Here is an 18,948-nt window from a genome sequence, read left to right on the forward strand (position 1 = left end):
AAGGCGCTGTCTATTTTAAAATGTCGTAGTCACCACACATGGGGAGCAGACAGGACTTGTCTGCTCCGGTTTTACAGAGTCTTCGTGCGGTCCCGGCTTGATTTATGGATGCACAGTGTATGGGTCTGCAAGACCCATTTATTTGAAGCTGTTGGATGTGGTGCACCATGAGGGGATTCGGTTGGCCACTGGGGCGTTCAGAACCAGCCCCATACCGAGCCTTTGTGCAGAGGCAGGTGAACCGCCACTTCACCTCCGGCGGTGTCTACTAATGGTGCGCCAGGCCTATCAAACATTATCCACACCATACACACCTGCATACCACACTGTTGCTCGGCCTCCACTGGAAAGGCTTTTTCGCAACCGGCAATGAGCCACAAGGCCCTATGGGATTTGTGCAAAGGATTGCATTTTAGAGATGGGTGTGGCCGGTTTTAATGTTTCACGTCGAGGTTGGAGCAGATATCCACCTTGGCTCCTCCCGAGGCCCACACTGATTTTAGATTTGGCAAATTTTAAGAAAGACAGTACATCAGATTTTACGTTCAAATCTTTGTTTTTTAACATTTTAGACAGACATCATGATATTACAGTAGTCTACACTGATGGATCCCAACAGGGGGATTTTCTTGGCTGCTCAGTTGTGTTCCCCGACCGTGTCATCAGGATACGCCTTCCCCAGGAATACACTGTTTTTTCCGCAGAACTTCACGCGATCCTGAAGGCATTGGAGCAGATACGGTTTACTCAGGGCAAACACTTCTTAATTTGCTCTGACTCACTGAGCGCATTACAATCACTGCAGAACCTGTACCCAGCGGAGAAGTTGGAACAGCTGATTTACGACCAACTGTACATCCTCCAAAGACAGGGCAAGCAAGTGTCCTTTTGCTGGGTGCCAGAGCATGTGGGCATACACGGAAATGAACAAGCTGACAGACCTGCCAAGGACGCCTGCAGGTTACCGGAGGTGACACAATGTTCTCTTCCTTTGCAAGGTGTCGTTTCTGTGCTGCGGCGGAAGTATATGCAATTGTGGGAGGAGGAATGGCTGGCGGTTAGGGCAAATAAGCTGCGGTTGGTGAAACCCACCATCCAGCCGTGGTGTTCCTCCTGCCGGTCACCTAGGCGTGACGAAGTGACCCTTACACGTCTTCGCATAGGGCACTGTCCTCTTACGCATGCCTTCTTACTACGGCGAGGGGAACCCCCTCTGTGTGATGCCTGTGGCATACGAATCACTGTACGCCACATTTTAGTTGAGTGTGATTTATATCGTTCTGTCAGGGAGGAAGTTAATATTAGTGGGGATCTGCCCTCGATTTTAGCCGATGACGAGGCGAGTGTCAAGAAAGTTTTAAGGTACTGTGAAGTTTCTGGGCTTCAGCCAAAAATTTTAGGTTGGAATATTTAGTGTGTTGCCGAGTGGCTTACCACTCCTTTTTATTCTTGTAATAGGCCAGTTCCAACCATGCGCTATGTGTTTCATTTTAACCCCTTCCCCTCCGTTCTCTTGCAGTTCTCCTCATTATGTGCTGCTTTCCTCTTTGCTACTGTTGACGTGCAAACTGCCTCTGTAGACTTTCACCTATAATTTTAGTCCTATTTTTGCACTTGCTGCATTTTAGTGACACTCGTTCGTTATTGTTTCCGTTCGGGCGCTAAAGACTACACTGTTGAGCGCCCATAACACCATATCCATCCAGTTAATGCAGATTGCCTACCAAGTCAGGTTATTGTTCAGTGACACTCCACGCCAGAATTAGTAATTGATTGATACGAGGTGTGATTGGAAAGTTTTAAGAATGAATCCGCTACTGCTTACTGGTTTGGTGGGCAGGTACACGGAGGGTGGGGAGTGAGTCATTGCCTTGTCCTTGAATGCCCTCTGACAGGAAACTGCATTCCCTTTATTCAGTTGATTGTGGCAGCTGTTTGAGTGCCCGTCTGTTAGAGCTTGTTGCTGGATTCTGTCTGCGTGAAAATGGACGTAGAAATGGAGCAACAAGTTTGTGTAAAATTTTGTTTTAAAACCGGGAAATCAGCTTCTGAGACTTACGGACTATTAAAAACATCTTTTTGAGATAATTGTATGAGCCAATCAGATGTTTTTGCCTGGTTTAACAGATTTAAAAATGGTCACAAATCATTTGAAGATGAACCATGGTCCAGTTATCCTTCCACCTCAAAAACGAATGAAAATATTGTGGAAGTTCGCGACAGTCCTTGACTTACAATTAGAGAGATGGCTGATGAACTTAATTTAAGTTTCTATGTAGTTCAGGCAATTTTAACTGAAGATCTGAACATACGTTGAGTGTTCGCAAAATTCATTCCAAAAGTGTTGTCAAATGACCTGAGACAATACCGATTTGAAGTGTGCCAAGAAATGACTAATCAGACTAAAAAAGACCCAGATTTGTTAAATAGGGTAATTACAGGTGACGAATCATGAGTATATGGATATGATACTGAAACCAGAGTGCAGTCTTCTTAGTGGAAGACTCCATGTTCACCACCACCGAAAAAAGCACGGCAAAGTTTGTCGAAAGTGAAGACAATGTTGGTGATTTTTTGCGATTCTATCAGTATTATGCATCATGAATTTACCCCTGGAGGACAGACAATTAACCAGGAATGCTAAAAATGTGCCCTTGAGCGTTTGTGCGAAAAGGTGAGGAAGAAAAGGCCTGCATCGTGGAAAGACAGGATTTGGGTGCTACACCATGACAGTGCTCCAGCTCATCGCGCCTTCTCCATCGTTGAATTTTTGACCAAATTCAAAATTCCTGTGCTTCCACAGCCACCATATTCCCCTGATTTGGCTCCTGCGGCCTTCTACCTGTTTCCTAAACTGAAATTTTCACTGAAAGGGAACCGATTTGACTTGACTGAAGACATCCAGACAAATAGGGAGAGCGTCCTTAACACTCTTCACGGAAAAAAACTTCAAGGAATGTTTCCAGAAGTGGGTGCACAGTCAGAGTAGGTTGAACACACTATTTTGAAGGAGATGCATCACAGTAGCATGTAAGTATCACCATTATATAATTACAAGCCCATTCTTAAAACTTTCCAATCACACCTTGTATGTGCTGACCTTCAAAATAGGTACTCGTGAGTAAGGACCATGAAGACAAGAAATCAGGAGGCACATAGACAGTTGTTTTTCCCTTGCTGCATTTGCGACTGGTACAGTAAGCGGAATGGCACATGGTATCCTCCGCCGTGCACTGTATGGTAGTGTGAGGAGTGTGTATAAATGCAAAATTTCCCAAGACACTTGTCATCATTAAGCATACACATTTATTACACACCTGATATCACCCAGTGACCTAGATTTTTGTGTTTTTCATGGCATTCTTAGTATCAGCAGGGAAATGCTTCTTTCGGAGCATAAAAAATGTGAATATTTTGCTGTTTATTTAAAAGGCTCTGACATAAAATGGGGAGGGTTACCAGCTGCATCATTGTATCGTCCTCAGCAGCTTTAAAAATTTTTAGCATACAAACATTTTTGCCTGTTTTTTAACATGCAACTCACCTTGAACTCCCACATGCTCCCCGACTGTAAGTCACTCGCATTGCTCATACCCATCTACTCCCAGTTGCTCTTTCTCACTCATTCATTCGGCCCAACTCATTGTCATCTCTTTGTGTCGCTCTGTCTTCATCTCCTGTGTCAACCACAGTCTCTTTCACTCTGTCCTACTACTACAGTCTCCCCCCCTCTCTCCCTCTCCCCCCCTCTCTCCCTCTCCCCCCCTCTCTCCATCTCCCCCCCTCTCTCCATCTCCCCCCCTCTCTCCCTCTCCCCCCTCTCTCCCTCTCCCCCCCTCTCCCTCTCCCCCCTCTCTCCCTCTCCCCCCTCTCTCCCTCTCCCCCCTCTCTCCCTCTCCCCCCTCTCTCCCTCTCCCCCCTCTCTCCCTCTCCCCCCTCTCTCCCTCTCCCCCCTCTCCCCCTCTCTCCCTCTCCCCCTCTCTCCCTCTCCCCCCTCTCTCCCTCTCTCCCTCTCTCCCTCTCTCCCTCTCTCCCTCTCTCCCTCTCCCCCCTCTCTCCCTCTCTCCCTCTCCCCCTCTCTCTCCCTCTCCCCCCCTCTCTCTCACCCCTCCTCTCACTCTCTCTCCACCCCTCCTCTCTCCCCCCTCCTCTCTCCCCCCTCCTCTATCCCCCCTCCTCTATCCCCCCTCCTCTCTCCCCCTCCCCCTCTCTCCCCCTCCCCCTCCTCTCTCCCCCCCTCCTCACCCCCTCCTCTCTCTCCTCTCTCCCCCTCCTCTCTCTCCCTCCTCTCTCTCCTCTCTCCCCTCTCCTCCCTCCCTCCCTCCCTCCCTCCCCCCCTACCCCCTCCCCCCCTCTCTCTCTCTCCCCCCTCCCCGACATTGTCTCCTTCACTCTTTTTTTAGCACTGTTCTGTCAATGTCAACAGTGTTCCACTGACACTGTGTTCTCTTTCCCTCACACTTTCATTGTTTCTGTAACACAACTGCTGTCTACTATCTTTCAGTATTTATTACTTTTCTGTCTCTTTGCCACTGCCAGTCTTCTCTCTCAGCATAAAAAAATTTGAATGTGTTTGCATGCTAAAATTTTTAAAAGTGCTGAGGAAGGTAGAATGAGTCAGTTGATACCATATTTTTCAGTCAGGCCTTTAATTAATCAGGAATTCACATTTTTGGAGCTCCGATGGGAGAATTTTTCTGGTGGCTTCCATCTTTTCACTTCTGCAGCTTTGCATGTAACTCATAAGAAAAGAAATATATTGGTCAGTAAAATTTAAACAATTTACTTATGTGAAATTTAAATATCGCAAAACTATTTTTACAGACTGGATTTTACATGCAAAAAAATTTTTTTTTGCGTGTGCTTCAGTGCTACAACATGGGGCTCTCAGATGATAATGGAGACACTTAGCAGCATATTTCTCCATGCTGCGTCACTTTATAAGTTACGCCAGATTTTTTTTTTTTTTTGTGTGTGCAAGTAGTATAACTGTGAACCTTGGTATGGGGAGATGGCTCTTCTATATAAATGTCTAGAGAATATACCATTAAAATTTGAGCAGTTTAGTGTAGTTATTTCTTATTTAGATTTTGCCTCTTACCGGATTTTACATGTATAAGTAGGGTTACTTTGAACCTCTTTATCTTGGAAACAGATTAAGAAATCAAGAAATTTTTCAAGGTTGAGATCTTAGGAATACATTGTAAAAATTAGAGCCATTTGCTATGCATAGCTGTCATGGGATTCTCATGGTGCATTAGCCTAAGCAGGAGGAAGTGTGTAAAATTCATAATTTAACCCTGTATTATTGGATGTGACACTAAGGCGATCCTTCTGTTGGGGATACAAATGGTCCTTAGACCAAAGGCTATCCAAAACGTTTGATCCTATCTTTTTATCATCAATAGAACCCAAGGTACGAGGAATAGAAAATGCCATTTGTGTGCTTGGCATTTTGGAACATATTAGATACTCGTGCTGTTGCTCGCATACCGATACTCATTCAGCGTACAGAAAGAATAGGAATTAATACGTTCAGAAGTTTACCGAACTTGATCCTTTCGTCGGCTGGTGTGTTTGCAAGCAACAAGCAGTTTCATGTCACAGGAAAAGAATACATTGTAATACCAGTACACTCTTTCGTGGTTTATGATAAAGTTGTGAACAATGGAACCAAGAAAAAAATATATAATGAAAGAGTAGGGGTGGGGAGTGAATATGCTCACTATTTTTATATACTTGAATTTAGCACATTTCGTGACTACTTACTTTTCCGTGGATGTTTATAAGATGATATTTGACTTTTTTGTGTTGGCTTCAGTCGTCTAGTGAAAATATGATTCCCTAATGCTGTTTCGTCGACTGCGGAAATGTCCTGGTTCAATGCATTTGCCTCATTTTTGGTGCTTCAAATACCATTTTTCCGAATGTGCTTCCGTCTTGGTGTTTATATAAAAAAAAGTAGTAGAATAACTCATTTTTGCTGGTCACTTGCAAATTATTGTAACGGGGACCTGCACATTGTTCCACCATCACACACCGAGTGTTCACTGCCGACTGACTACGGTCAAAGACGACTCCAGCGTCAAAGACATTTCACACAACACACAAGCTTCCACTTGTGACCAGTCTCTTTGATATTATTCGTTACATCTAATAATATTAATCAATATGCTGTCACTCGGACATATAAGCAAATTAGCACAAAATAAGGCAAATTACAATTCACAAAAAATATTCTGACAAAAAAATATAAGAAAACATTTACAACCTCCCTCATTAGATTTGGTATGGACAAATCCGGTAGAAAATAACACATCTCCCAGATCCATCATAGGAGGAAAATGTGACATAGAAAGCAGGAGATTCTTAAGTGTCTCACATGACAGAAATTGAACAGATCATACAGATGCACTGATACACATAATGGTGCACATAATTGTAATAAATGAGTCCGTAAATATGAACTAAAAGATAGGGGAGTGTTCAGTAAAGGCTTTGTGACTGCAGTTATTTTAAAATGTTACATGTCATCAAATACTAACATCTTTGTAGTTTGCACGAATGATATCTTTGGGCTTTTGCTGATTTATGTACAGTAATTTTAAGCAGCAGAAACAGTCACATCTTGTCGGTACAATTTATCACTTTTTTCTGTACTCTCAGTAAATTGCAAAACTTTTTTCCCCTAAATCTTAAAATTCGAACCATTTGACTATGTTGTGTAATCAGACAAGATACAAATTTATGCACCTTCGTTCTGCATTTCATATTGTTTGGCAAAAAAAAAGTTAATTTTTATTTTCAAAACTTAACAGGGTGTGTTGTTGTTGTTGTGGTCTTCAGTCCTGAGACTGGTTTGATGCAGCTCTCCATGCTACTCTATCCTGTGCAAGCTTCTTCATCTCCCAGTACCTACTGCAACCTACATCCTTCTGAATCTGCTTGGTGTATTCATCTCTTGGTCTCCCTCTACGATTTTTACGCTCCATGCTGCCCTCCAATGCTAAATTGGTGATCCCTTGATGCCTCAGAACATGGTGTGAAGGACATCAAATTATGCCGTATTGTTTAAATTTGTTGATTTTATTGCCCATATATGTCACATGCTGATACTCTGTCATCGACAGCATTACTGTAAAATTGTCAGGAACAGTTCACTTATCCGCCTGATTTATGAGGATAACTGTAATTGCTCAAATGCTTATTGGATTCTTTTATGTTTCTTTAAAGGTTGGAAGCGCGAGATCGTGTTCCGAAGTGCTGGTGGTAGTTCCACAAAAGGACTAGCAGATGTCTATTATTTTACCCCATCTGGGAAGAAAGTGCGTTCTAACAGGGAGATGATGGAGAATCGTAAGTAATTCTTTCATGGGTTTTTAAACTAGTGTTCATTACTACTCACCAATCTCATCAGCATTTCTTACAAAATGTTGCTGTAACCAAGACAACAAGTGAAAAACAATAGGACGGAACAAACTCTGTAATGTTCATTGTTCTTCAGATTACTACACTTTCAAAAATAATGTGGTGCAGACAGTAAAGCGAAAAAGTTAATAACCCGCTCATCCTCCCTCTTTATGTAGAATCTCTTTGTAGCTCAAAACAATATGAAAGACATTCATGAAGCTTGGAAAGAATGCTGTAATAAAGGAAAAATTAAGTAAAATACTTGGATATGGAAAAAAAATTATTTTTAGAGGACCACTGTCACAAAATACAGCTATTAATATCTATGCTGTATGCTGAACATGTTTCAGTATGGTTGCAGCATCCTTGGAGTATTTTAATTTTTTCAAAAATAATTTGTAAGGGAAAAAACTGTAGTTACTTGTTACGACTCAAGATCAAAATATTATCGTTTGTTATGGTATGCCATTTTGTGATTTTCTTCAGATTTGTCTGGGAGTATATCTGGAACTAGAATAATTTGTTGAGTCTACTTTGACTGAAAAAATACCCCATTTGGTACTGGTGCACAATACAAATGGAAACAGTTCAAAAAAAAAAAAAAAAATGTGAGCCTATACATTACAGCATGAATTTAACTTTTACTCTCTTTTGATCATTATTCCGATTGATGTGCTCTTTTTCACTGTCCCTCACAATGTTCCATAGGATTATCGATTTTCTCTTGAGATCAAAACAAAAAAAAAAAAAAAATCTGAAAATTTTTGCAACGAACGTAACTATTCTTTTATTGCTGCTTGTTCCAAACTCTTTCTCGGTCTGTGAGTGCTGTTCTTTCACATGTTTTTTTTTTTTTTTTAATGTGGTTTACATTGAAAATATGGGCCGGCCAGTGTGGCCGAGCGGTTCTAGGCGCTTCAGTCTGGAACCGCACGACCACTATGGTTGCAGGTTCGAATCCTGCCTCAGGCATGGATGTGTGTGATGTCCTTAGGTTAGTTAGGTGTAAGTAGTTCAAAGTTTCTCCAGTAATGAAAACAAATTACTTACTGCCTTACACTTCCTAAAATGCTTGATGAAAAATGTTGAGTTCAGTTTCCTATTATTCTCCACATTTTGTTGTTTGTTGTATTAATGCTCTGCAATACTGGTTGCTGTTGCACTTAATAAAAATCCAGTGCAAGAAATATGTTGGATTATACACTGCTTAAGGCAATCAGGTCATGCTAATGAGGAACTGATTGTGTTTATGTGTAACTAAATATGAAAGGAATACCATCATACAGATTTAACTTCAGCAGGAAACACTTACATACCAAGTAAATATTTGAAGTGGTCAACACTTCCTGTAGGTTTCATTAAATCTTTAATTTCTGTTGCAGTTGAAGGCACTGATTTAACTCTGGACAACTTCACTTTTACTAAAGAGCCTCTTGGAATAAATGATCCAGATAAAGAAGTGATCAGGGATGCAAGACGTACGTCAGTAACACCCAAGGTAAATTACAATGCTTTGTGTTAACACGTAGTGAAATTGTGCAATTGAAAGTCCTGGATGGAATAACAATAATCTGGAAAGGATAGATTGCTACTCACCACAGAGGACGCATTGGGTCACACACAGACAGAATGAAGAGAGTACTAGAAATATTTAAGCTTTTGGACAAAGTCCTTCCTCAGAAGTAGAACTCTCACAGATTGACACAACAGCAACAACTACTACTCTCACACTCCTGGCTACTGTCTCCAGCCTCTTAAGGTCTGACTGCAAATATTTACAAAACAGCAACCAACACCAACACCCCCAACAAAAACAAATTGCACGCGTGCGCGCGCGCACGCGACTGCTGTCTCCGGTTTCTCAGGCCCACCTGAAGTGGCTAGAGACAGTAGCCATATGTATGAGTTTGTGTGTGTGTGTGTGTGTGTGTGTGTGTGTGTGTGTGTGTGTGTGTGTGTGTTAGACATCTGAGGAGTAACTTTGTCTGAAACTTAAATGTTTCAAGTGTCCTTTTCCTTGTGTGTCTGCAACCCAGTGATGCCTGTAAGTAGTGAATAGTTATCTATCGTTTCCTTAGCAAACCTAGTTATTTGAGCCTGCATGTCATAAATGGGATAGCATGCAATCCCATTTAAATACTGAGTAATTTACAAGTGTTAATTTAATTTTATCCATATTTTGCAGTTTCAAATGTGACTGTATTCAATACACTGGAGGTATGAATTAAAAAACACTGCCAGTCACAATTTTTTTTTTTTTTTTTTTTTTTTTAAAGTACACTGTGCACTTTGGACCCTCTGGGTCCATCATCAAGTGTAAGTTGTCCTAATACATGCTTTATTTTTTTCCTCTTGAATGAGGTCAAATGCATATTCCTGTCACGAAAAGGTTTGATGTTAGGTTATGAATTTCATAACTCAAATGCAGAAAATATGTGTGAAATAGTGGAAAAGACAAACAGCGTAAACTTACCACATAATCAAAGAAAAGCATTTTTAATGTTTTAGCACAGCAAATATTTTTTCTCCATTGTTTTCACACGTCACTTCATTCAAGAGGCACATTTGCATACACATGTCTTTAAACACTTCACAGATGTTTTTGTACATGGTGTGGTCAAAGATGAATTTATTCGTAGTGCTAAAGATACACTTATCAAACAATTGATATACGCAGGAGATAACTTTAGAATAGGTCTTTAAAATTACTGAAATAACTTTGACTTGCGAAATATGTTTGTTCATTTAACATAGATCCTGGTTTTTTGATTTTGTGCAGGTATATTTCCAGTTGTTCTAACAGATTTAGGGTCTTGGCTTCATTATGTAGTACTACCAGATTGTTTTCTAGACTGTTGATGACATGTTCCATTTCTAACATATGTTATGCAATGACTGATTTTTCCAAGTGGTTGAGCCTGCTCTTGAAAATGAGTTCTGAAGTTTCTGCCTGTTTTCCCTACATAGTAGGCAGAACACCTGGGGCATGATACTTTGTGCATTCCGCTGTTGTTGTATGTTTGTGTATTTCACTTTATGTTATGGGCGAGTAAGTTTCCTAACTTATTATTAGTTGAGAATGCAACTGTTACAATATATATGGCCCAGGTATGGGATACTGGCAAATATTTTCTCTTCTTTCACAGTGTGGCCATTTGTTGCTTTACTTTTGTGTATTTGTTTGTGTCTACACAGCCAAAACAATTGACAAGTTTATGAAAGGTTAGGGGAGTTTTTTCCTACTTTTGTCAACAGTACTTAGAATTCCATTTCCTGAAGATAAGTATTGGCAGGCTGTTCTCTCTGTTTTAAATTTCATAGTTTTAACAACTGAATTTTTGTTTTGATGTGATTCACTTACAAATATACAAGGCTTGTCTAAAAAGTATTCGACATTTGGCCAGAAAAAATATTTCGAATACCTGACGGGGTTGGGACCCTAATCCCTTTCAAAGTAGCGCCCTTGTTCTTGCTCACACTTAACCCACTGATCCTTCCACTGCTGGAAACACCTCTGGAAGTCTTCTTTTGTAATGGTGTTCAGCTCTGTTGTCATGTTCCACATTACCTCTTCTCTACTCTCAAAAGACTCTCTTTTTGTTTCTGTGTTGTACCTGTACACCCATGACTCATCTCCAGTTATCACGGTGTTCAGAAACCCAGGACCAGTGTTGGTGGTGTCCAGAAGGTCTTGTGCAATACCAAAACAGATATGTTTTTGTTCCAGCGACAACAACTTGGGCACGAATTTCGCAGCCACTCTGTGCATGTTCAAATCATCATGCAAAATTGCATGTGAAGAATCTTTACTCACTCCAAGCTCTTGGGCAATCTCCTGCACTGTCAAATGACGATCTGCCATCACCAAATTTTGCACTCTCTCAACAACTGCTGCACTCCAAGCAGTTTGGGGCCTGTCAGAACGCGAGTCACTCCGCTGATGTGCGGCCATTTTTGAATCGATTGAACTACTCCTTAATTTGTGTTACACCTATTGCATCTTCTCCAGACACCTGCCGAATCTTACGAATTGTTTTGCTTTGAGAATCACCAAGCTTTTGACAAAATTGGATGCAGTATCTTTGCTCAACACGTTCAGTCATCTTGAGAGAATTGGTAATCCAACGAACATGTTGTGTAGCACGGCACTCAGCGACCAACAGGCAGCTACTGACGCAGTGGAAGGCGGGTACAAAATTCACGCATGCGCATAAAGGTCTTCCTTTACTGTGTACAGTGACGCCGCACTGTCGTCTCTATTTTGCATGGGAAAATCGAAGGTCGGATACTTTTTAGACAGACCTCATATATTTATGTTTTTATGAGTACATGCCTCAAGATTCATAAAACCTTCTACTCTGTTTAAAGTTTCCTGATGGCAAACTTTTGTTAACAACCTGTGTTTTTCAGATCAAAAGCAAACGTATTGGTGTAAGGCCAACAAGTAATATTTAAAATATGCTACTTTTCAATTTTTTTTATTTTAGTTTAATAACAATACTTGTATTTTCTACAATAAATGCTGCTTCCACGATTCTTGAGTGTACCGCCAAATCCAATCTTCGAAAGGCCACATATTTCTGTGCACAACCATTTCACCATCATCAGGTGATGCTGATGTAATGAAACTGTGGTGGGCTGGCAGTATTTGTACCTGCCAGTCCAAAGTTCAGGCTTTGCCAGCCCCGCCATACTCCATGGTAGTGTTCATGTGGCTACGATGGTGGAGGGAACACTCCACCCACCGTCCCTGTTGCATCTTGTGTCTGTGTGTCACGTTTTGCTTTGATGAGCTTAGTATTGGCTCCCAGCCTTGCTCAGTTGGAAGCCATTGTCCCTGTCACACAAATTTAAATTGCTTCTTTGAAAATGCAGTCCCAGAATTTATCAATGGTAGCCCAGATTTACAGCTCCTGAAAATGCAGTCCCAAAATCTATCAGTGGTAGCCAAGATACGCAGCTCCACCAAAGGATGGCTGATAGAATGCTAGTGAGACTCGCTGCCATCACAGCCTCACTCGGCCCCAGGACTGACCACGTGCAAACCAGTGAGGGCTGAGGGTATAAATGCTACAAGCCTGCCTCAGACACTTCATTCCATCAGGACCACCAGGTGATGACGAATTGGCAGTCTGCTGAAATATTGTGGGCTTAAGATGATCGAATCCAGAAGTATATCTGAAAATAATAAAAGCAGCATATTTAACTGGGAAAGCCTCAGATCACGTATTCTCTAGTTGTGCTTTATTTCTTCTCCCAGCCCTAAACAGTATGATAGTTCATAGCAGGAAGGGCATGTTGTTGACCACAATTTCATTATTCACTGTGCAAATGACATCAAGACACTGTTAGCATGATTTTTTCTGAATGAGAATCAAACCAGTCTCGTACTGCGCCATTACATCCACAATAGCCTATTATAGGTAACAGGATATTTTGATACACACAGTTTACTGCTGTGGAGAAATATTGTAACATACCAATTTTCATATTTTTGTAATTTAAAATTTGATTGTGTGATTTGATTTCTTAAAAATGATTAATTTAATGTTGGAAAGTTTTAGAAATCAGGAAGGAGAGAAGTAATTCATTAGGTCCCAAATTGCTATAATGTGAGAAACATTTGTGGAAAATTACACAGGGAATTGTATAAGCCTATCTGCAGAGCACAAACAGTTTTGTTATCTGAGCATCCTGTGCGGACTCGTCACTAGTTGAAGTTAGTAACTGTTTCAGTGAAGATTAAAAACTTGTCTCAGTTACATCCCTATGCTCCGATTCAGTCGAGATCAATACAGTCCCTTCTCATAGGGTGTTAGTTATGTGGCAGTGTCAGGTAACCTCTTTGTGGCTTAGAAAGTACGGAGAGGAACCAGTCCAAGCTGAAGCTCTCAGTCAATTAGTTGTGTGTTGCTAGCATAATTCGTAGTGCACTTCCTGTAGAAGGACAGTATCTGGGTTCACATCTGGTTCCAACACACCATTTTAATGCATCATACATGTTTGGTGCAGTATGTATTCCACTGCAGAGAAGTCACGTCTATGAAAATTTTGTTAAAAGTTAATTGCACAGTGGAACTTACGTGATACTAATGTTACCAAATAGCAGGGTTTTTTCCCCCTCTCTCTCTCTGAGATTAGAAATATGAGAGTCCCTCTGAAATGTTTGGGGATGATTTATTCAGCTCTGTTGTCATGTATTCGGGGGAGAGACCCTGGGCAGAGATACTGAGACCTTGACTACCACAAAATCAAGTGATAAGAAACTATTAATTTCTGAATGAAAAATCCTGTTAGAGACCTACACCTGCATTCTACTGGTCACTTCCTTTCTTACACGAAATGTATGAGGGCTGCCCAGAAAGTAATGCACCACTTTCCCCCCCCCCCCCCCCCCCTTCAAAAATTCGTTACTGAATGTAATGAGAATTACACACCTGAAAGAGTGGTGTTTTATCTACACGCCCGGTTTTTCCACATAATCTCCATTCCATTCTGTGGCCTCCCTCCAGTGTGAAACAAGGGCCAGTGTTCCCTGTCAGTAACAATTCTTGTCCTGGTGGTGGAGCCAGTGCTTCACTGTGCGAATCACCTTCTCATCGTCCCCAAAATGCCTTCTACAAATGGCATCCTGTAATGGCCCAAACAAGTGGAAGTCCGAGGGGGCTAGGTCAGGGCTGTCAGGTGTGACAGCCGTGTATGGTCTCCACGTCCACTGCAGATTGTGGATCTCCGCTGAGCCCCATCTTCTGATGACCTCACTCTCTCTGCCCAGTGACTAACCGTAGTGAGAAATTTCATGATGGTACGTTGCTTGTAATGTACATCACCTACAGACACCATTTTGAAACTGTATTGCATCCACACTACCTGTTGGAAGTGATGGAAACTTGGCAAACTCACTCACGAGACTTCAAATATAACACTGTTCTAAAAAAAAAAAAAAAAAAAAAAATCTATTTCTGATAAGAAATATTGTGATCCTAGTTGTATTTTGAGTGCTGAATTGAAAACTGTTTTTGTTTTTTTTTTCTGTCAGGGATAGTTTATGAGTAATCGCAATTTTATTTCTCTTTTCAGTTTCTGATATAGTGCAGCAAACGTGAGGTGAAATTTGACAAACAAATGCACATCTTTATGATGTTATAAGTTCATCACATTAATGGAGGTTGGGATCTAACATATAACACAGTAACCTTTGTGTATACACTTTGAAGCATTTATTTGACATGAGAAATTACAGAAAATTGACAATGAGCCACTGCCTTGTAATGCACATCACTTTTTTCTCTTGTATTGTGAATCTTTCTTCTCTTGAATGATATTCCAGCAATAATCTGCTAACATAGAAGGTACCCACTTCCCTTCATAGCGCCTTTCTATGGTATAAATGTCTTTATGGAATCTTTCCCCATGTTCATCCGATACATCACTACAACTCTCTGTGAAGTAGTCCAGATGAGAGTCCATCATATGTACCTTCAAAGACATATTGCACCCCAAATCCTGATATGCTTTGATCATATCCTTCACCTTTGCTTTGTAGTTAGTAGCTCTTCTTCTTCCGAGGAAGTTTTCTGACACCATCTTGAAACAGTCCCATGCGGTTTTTTCTTTATCAGTTAAACATGCTTCAAAATTTGCATCTTTCTGCAGCTCCCTGATTTGTGGGCCTACAAATACGCCTTCCTTTATTTTTGCAGCTGAAAGACGGGGGAATTTGGTAGCTAGATATGCAAACCCACAGCCTGTTGGATCCATGGCCTTCACGAATTGTTTCATCAGGCCAAGTTTGATGTGAAGCAGTGGAAGTAGTATATATTCAGTAGCTAGCAGACTTTCACGTTGTACATTCTTTTCACCAACTTTCCACCTTCGCCTTGGCCATTTCTTTTTCACGTAGTGAGAATTTCGGTCTCGACTATCCCACTCGCAAAGAAAACAGGCATACTTTGTGTAGCCTTGTTGCATTCCCAGTACCATAGCAATTACCTTGAAATCTGCACATATTTTCCATTTGTGTTCATTGTATTTTAATGAATTTAGCATCCTTTGTACGAATTCGTAATTCTCTTTTGTCAAACTAGCGTAAGCTACTGGAACAGAGGGTATTTTATTTCCGTTATGGAGCAAAACACCCTTCAGACTTGTTTTCGATGCATCTATGAAAAGTCTCCACTCCTGTGAAATATAAGTGAAGTTTAGCACTTTCATCAGGCCAGCAACGTCATTGCAAAATGTCAGTGCTTCGTCAGTTGAAAAATAAGAAATAAAGGCATGTTCTCTGTGCCTGAACACACTGATTTTAGTACTTTGGTGCAGTAGATTATACTCTTGTAATCTTGAACCAAGCAGCTGTGCCTTTTGTTTACTTAGTCCTAGATCACATACTAAATCATTTAAATCTGCCTGTGTTAAAAAATGTGGCGATGACTCACTTGTGCAGTGATATAAAGAATCATCATCTGTGATTTCTTCAGTACTACTTATTTCACTGTCACTCGGAATTTGACCTCGAGCTCTTGAAGGTACTGGAAGGTTGTCGGAATGCTGCACTGGCATTCTCGCAAAGCAGATCTGGGTAAACAATGTTCCTCTTCGACTTTTTGTTTGTAAAACCCTGAATTTTTGTTAGACATGGTCCTTAGGCTCCCTCCACACCATCGGAACAGCAAACAACGCCACATTCTCTTTACCTTTCCACCACTGAATTAGTTTGCAGTAACATGTAGCACAACAGAAATGTGGTGCCCATTCTTTATCTTGGTCTCTTACCTCTACTCCAAAGTAATGTTTGTATGCTTTCTTTATGACTGAAGAAATTTTCTTCCTATTTCTGGCAAAAGTGAACTTCCCACAGATGTAGCAGAAGTTGTCTGGCTTATATCGACATCCACGTCGACGTGGCATTTCTGCAAATTTAAAAAATACCACTTTGGTAATACACCTGTATTAAATTAATAGTAGGGAACTAGAGGAACGCTGATGTGTAAAAACAAGCAGTCGTTTTACCTTCAGCACCAGGCTCAATCAGTTTACACACAGGAAGTAAAAAATTCAATCGTGCTCGGAAATATGACAGACAGTTACTTGTCAGCCAAAACACCCACTCGTTAAGGCTGACACAAATTGCGGCTAACACCACTGTTGTAAACTGGATGAACCTGCCCCTAGGAGGTGTGAAGCTTTACTGCCGAGGCAGTGTGCTCCACATCTACTCTGCTACCTGATAGGTGCTTTCTGTGTGTGATTCACATCCCAAGGGGGTCGTAGAATTCTCCACCTCATTACACAGATCCAGAAATCTGCAGACAAGACAGTCGCAGAATCAGTGGAGCCTCCAGGTGAGACCTCTCGGCTCCAGACCAAAGGATCCTGATCAGTTCTGGGTACAATACTGCAAATTGTGATCTCTGCTCGCACTTTGTAAGTGAGGCCAGCAGTCTTCATCACTTCCAACATCTGCCTGTACGAGCTGAAAATGGCCTCAGAATCCAAGTGACAGGCATCAGTTGTGCCAAAATGTGAAAATGATGACTGCATCTTGAACCCTTAACCCTTTCACTGCTGTTAGCATGTATGCATGCCCTGCTACAACAATCTCCAGGTTCTATGGCATGCTTACATGTGACACTTCTGTTTTCCTACAGTGCATACAGACATCTGTATGCATTCTGAGCTGGTGGCCTCTCACTGCTGCCAATGGGATGCTTCAATATCTCTGTGAATAAAGAAGTTTCTGGTATTTATCCTACAGCATATGTGCATCTTTGTGTGCAACCATTTGCAGAAAATCTCATGTTGATATCTAGAATCCTTTATGGGACAGGACAATTGTTATGACCACATGATTTGTGATGCGCAACACTGTGAATGGGCGCGTCACGCGTGATTTTCCTTCAGGTATAAAAGACAATACCTCAAGAACAAAATGAGATATCATTCTGCTTTAAATTTCAATATCTTACCTAACATTTCATTCATTGTGATGTATGTGCTAAAATCGACCATATGCAAAGTTTATGCAATGTGTTTTTACCTCTGGAAAATCTCTAAAATTTTGCAAATGTTTTACTTAATTTTATGAAGTTCAGTAACTCTGGCATACAACAAAAAGAAATTGGCCATTCATTGAGCAAAACTACCAGACTGTGAGATGTGCAAAAGTCAAATTTTTTCGCCTAATAGTTTTCGAAAAATCGGATGGTAAATATTCCGTATCTGCTGGAATACCGTCTCAGCAAAGGCACCAACATTTGATGAGAAGTACAGTCATAACAAAAGGTGCCTCAGCACGGAATGCAGTGAGCACTTCCGTAGCAGCGAAACGCTTAATAGCAGTAGGGAAGGTGCCCTTCACATCTTATATGAGGCCTCTTGGCAAACGTACTAATCGCACATTGGATTTCTATCGAGCCCTGGATGCTGTTTTTCTAATGGGCTTCATAATGCACCTAACATTGTATCTCCCAAGAACTAATAAACCCCTCTCCTCGTGAGCCTGCTTGAATTACGCTGAAGGAGTGGCCACTAGTCCACTCACTAGATCAACGGGCAGGGCTGGACAGTCCATCCCCACATTGACACTCTGCCTTGACTGACGTAAATTCATTACAACCCACTGCTCTGAAGGATTGTGGACCCCAGTGTTTGGTATGGTGTAAGGTGCCTCAGTTGCAGAGCCCATGAACGAAACAAATGATACCTTATATGTCCCATGTGTCACACCTTATTATCTGCCACCGCTACAGCTGGATGCAGCTGCCTGCTGACGGCTCACTGTGGCCAGCCGTATTTGCAGCCATTCGCAGAAATGAGACTTAACTGAACGTAGGTGGGCAGAACAGGTGGATGGCATGCCAGAGTGTGTTCGCGTCAAAGCTATGAAGATAAGCTATGATAAGAAAGGCCAGGGAAGTCTTTTGCTGGGTGTAAATGCAAAAAGCAGTGCTGGGTGTAAAAACAAGAAGCAGTGGGTGAAGGAACTTGTAAAATAACTGTACCTGCTTTAAATCAAAAGATAACTGGATGAGAAAAGCTCAAGGACTGAGGAGGTAAATTGTGAGGTCAGTTCACAATAATGTTCATTGCCAGCAAATCCGGTAGAGGATCTCTGTTGCCCTAATGCACACAGTAATTAGTTACTGTGAGCGACAGATATAATTGTCATTTGCAATTCCAGTATAAATTGGTGACAGAGAGGAGGAGGTAAACATTTGTTTTTTGAAGAGTCTTCTCTACATTTTGTCATGGTTATTCAGGCACAAGAGCAGTGTTTGTAAAGATTAAAAATTGACCCACATGCTTAGAAACTGCTTTTACCAAAGTAAATGTATTTTATGCCAGGAGAGCGGCTGAAGAACATGCTTGCTGTACCCATTATCATGTTCAGTGTAATGCAGACTTGTGTTCCATGCCTAGAAAACTTGTAGTCAGCCTGTATCATATTGTTTTACTTGGGAACAGAGAGTTGAATGTTTAATTGTCATTACAATTAACATTGGTAGATTTAATTTCTGTGAATCTAAAGATATCATC

At 41.2% G+C, this 18,948-nt stretch overlaps 1 protein-coding gene across 2 annotated transcripts in view; it reads left to right on the plus strand.

Annotated features, from left to right (window-relative positions):
• Window positions 1–18,948, plus strand: part of LOC126210592 (uncharacterized) — a 188,528-nt gene that overhangs the window by 78,117 nt on the left and 91,463 nt on the right. For both annotated transcript variants that reach the window (XM_049939860.1, XM_049939861.1), the window contains exons 5-6: window positions 7,234–7,356; window positions 8,793–8,908. In XM_049939860.1, the coding sequence (XP_049795817.1) occupies window positions 7,234–7,356; window positions 8,793–8,908 (239 nt within the window). The remainder of the gene's footprint in view (window positions 1–7,233; window positions 7,357–8,792; window positions 8,909–18,948) is intronic.

This window comes from Schistocerca nitens, chromosome 10 (genome assembly GCF_023898315.1).
Source record: "Schistocerca nitens isolate TAMUIC-IGC-003100 chromosome 10, iqSchNite1.1, whole genome shotgun sequence".
Lineage (NCBI taxonomy): Eukaryota > Metazoa > Arthropoda > Insecta > Orthoptera > Acrididae > Schistocerca > Schistocerca nitens.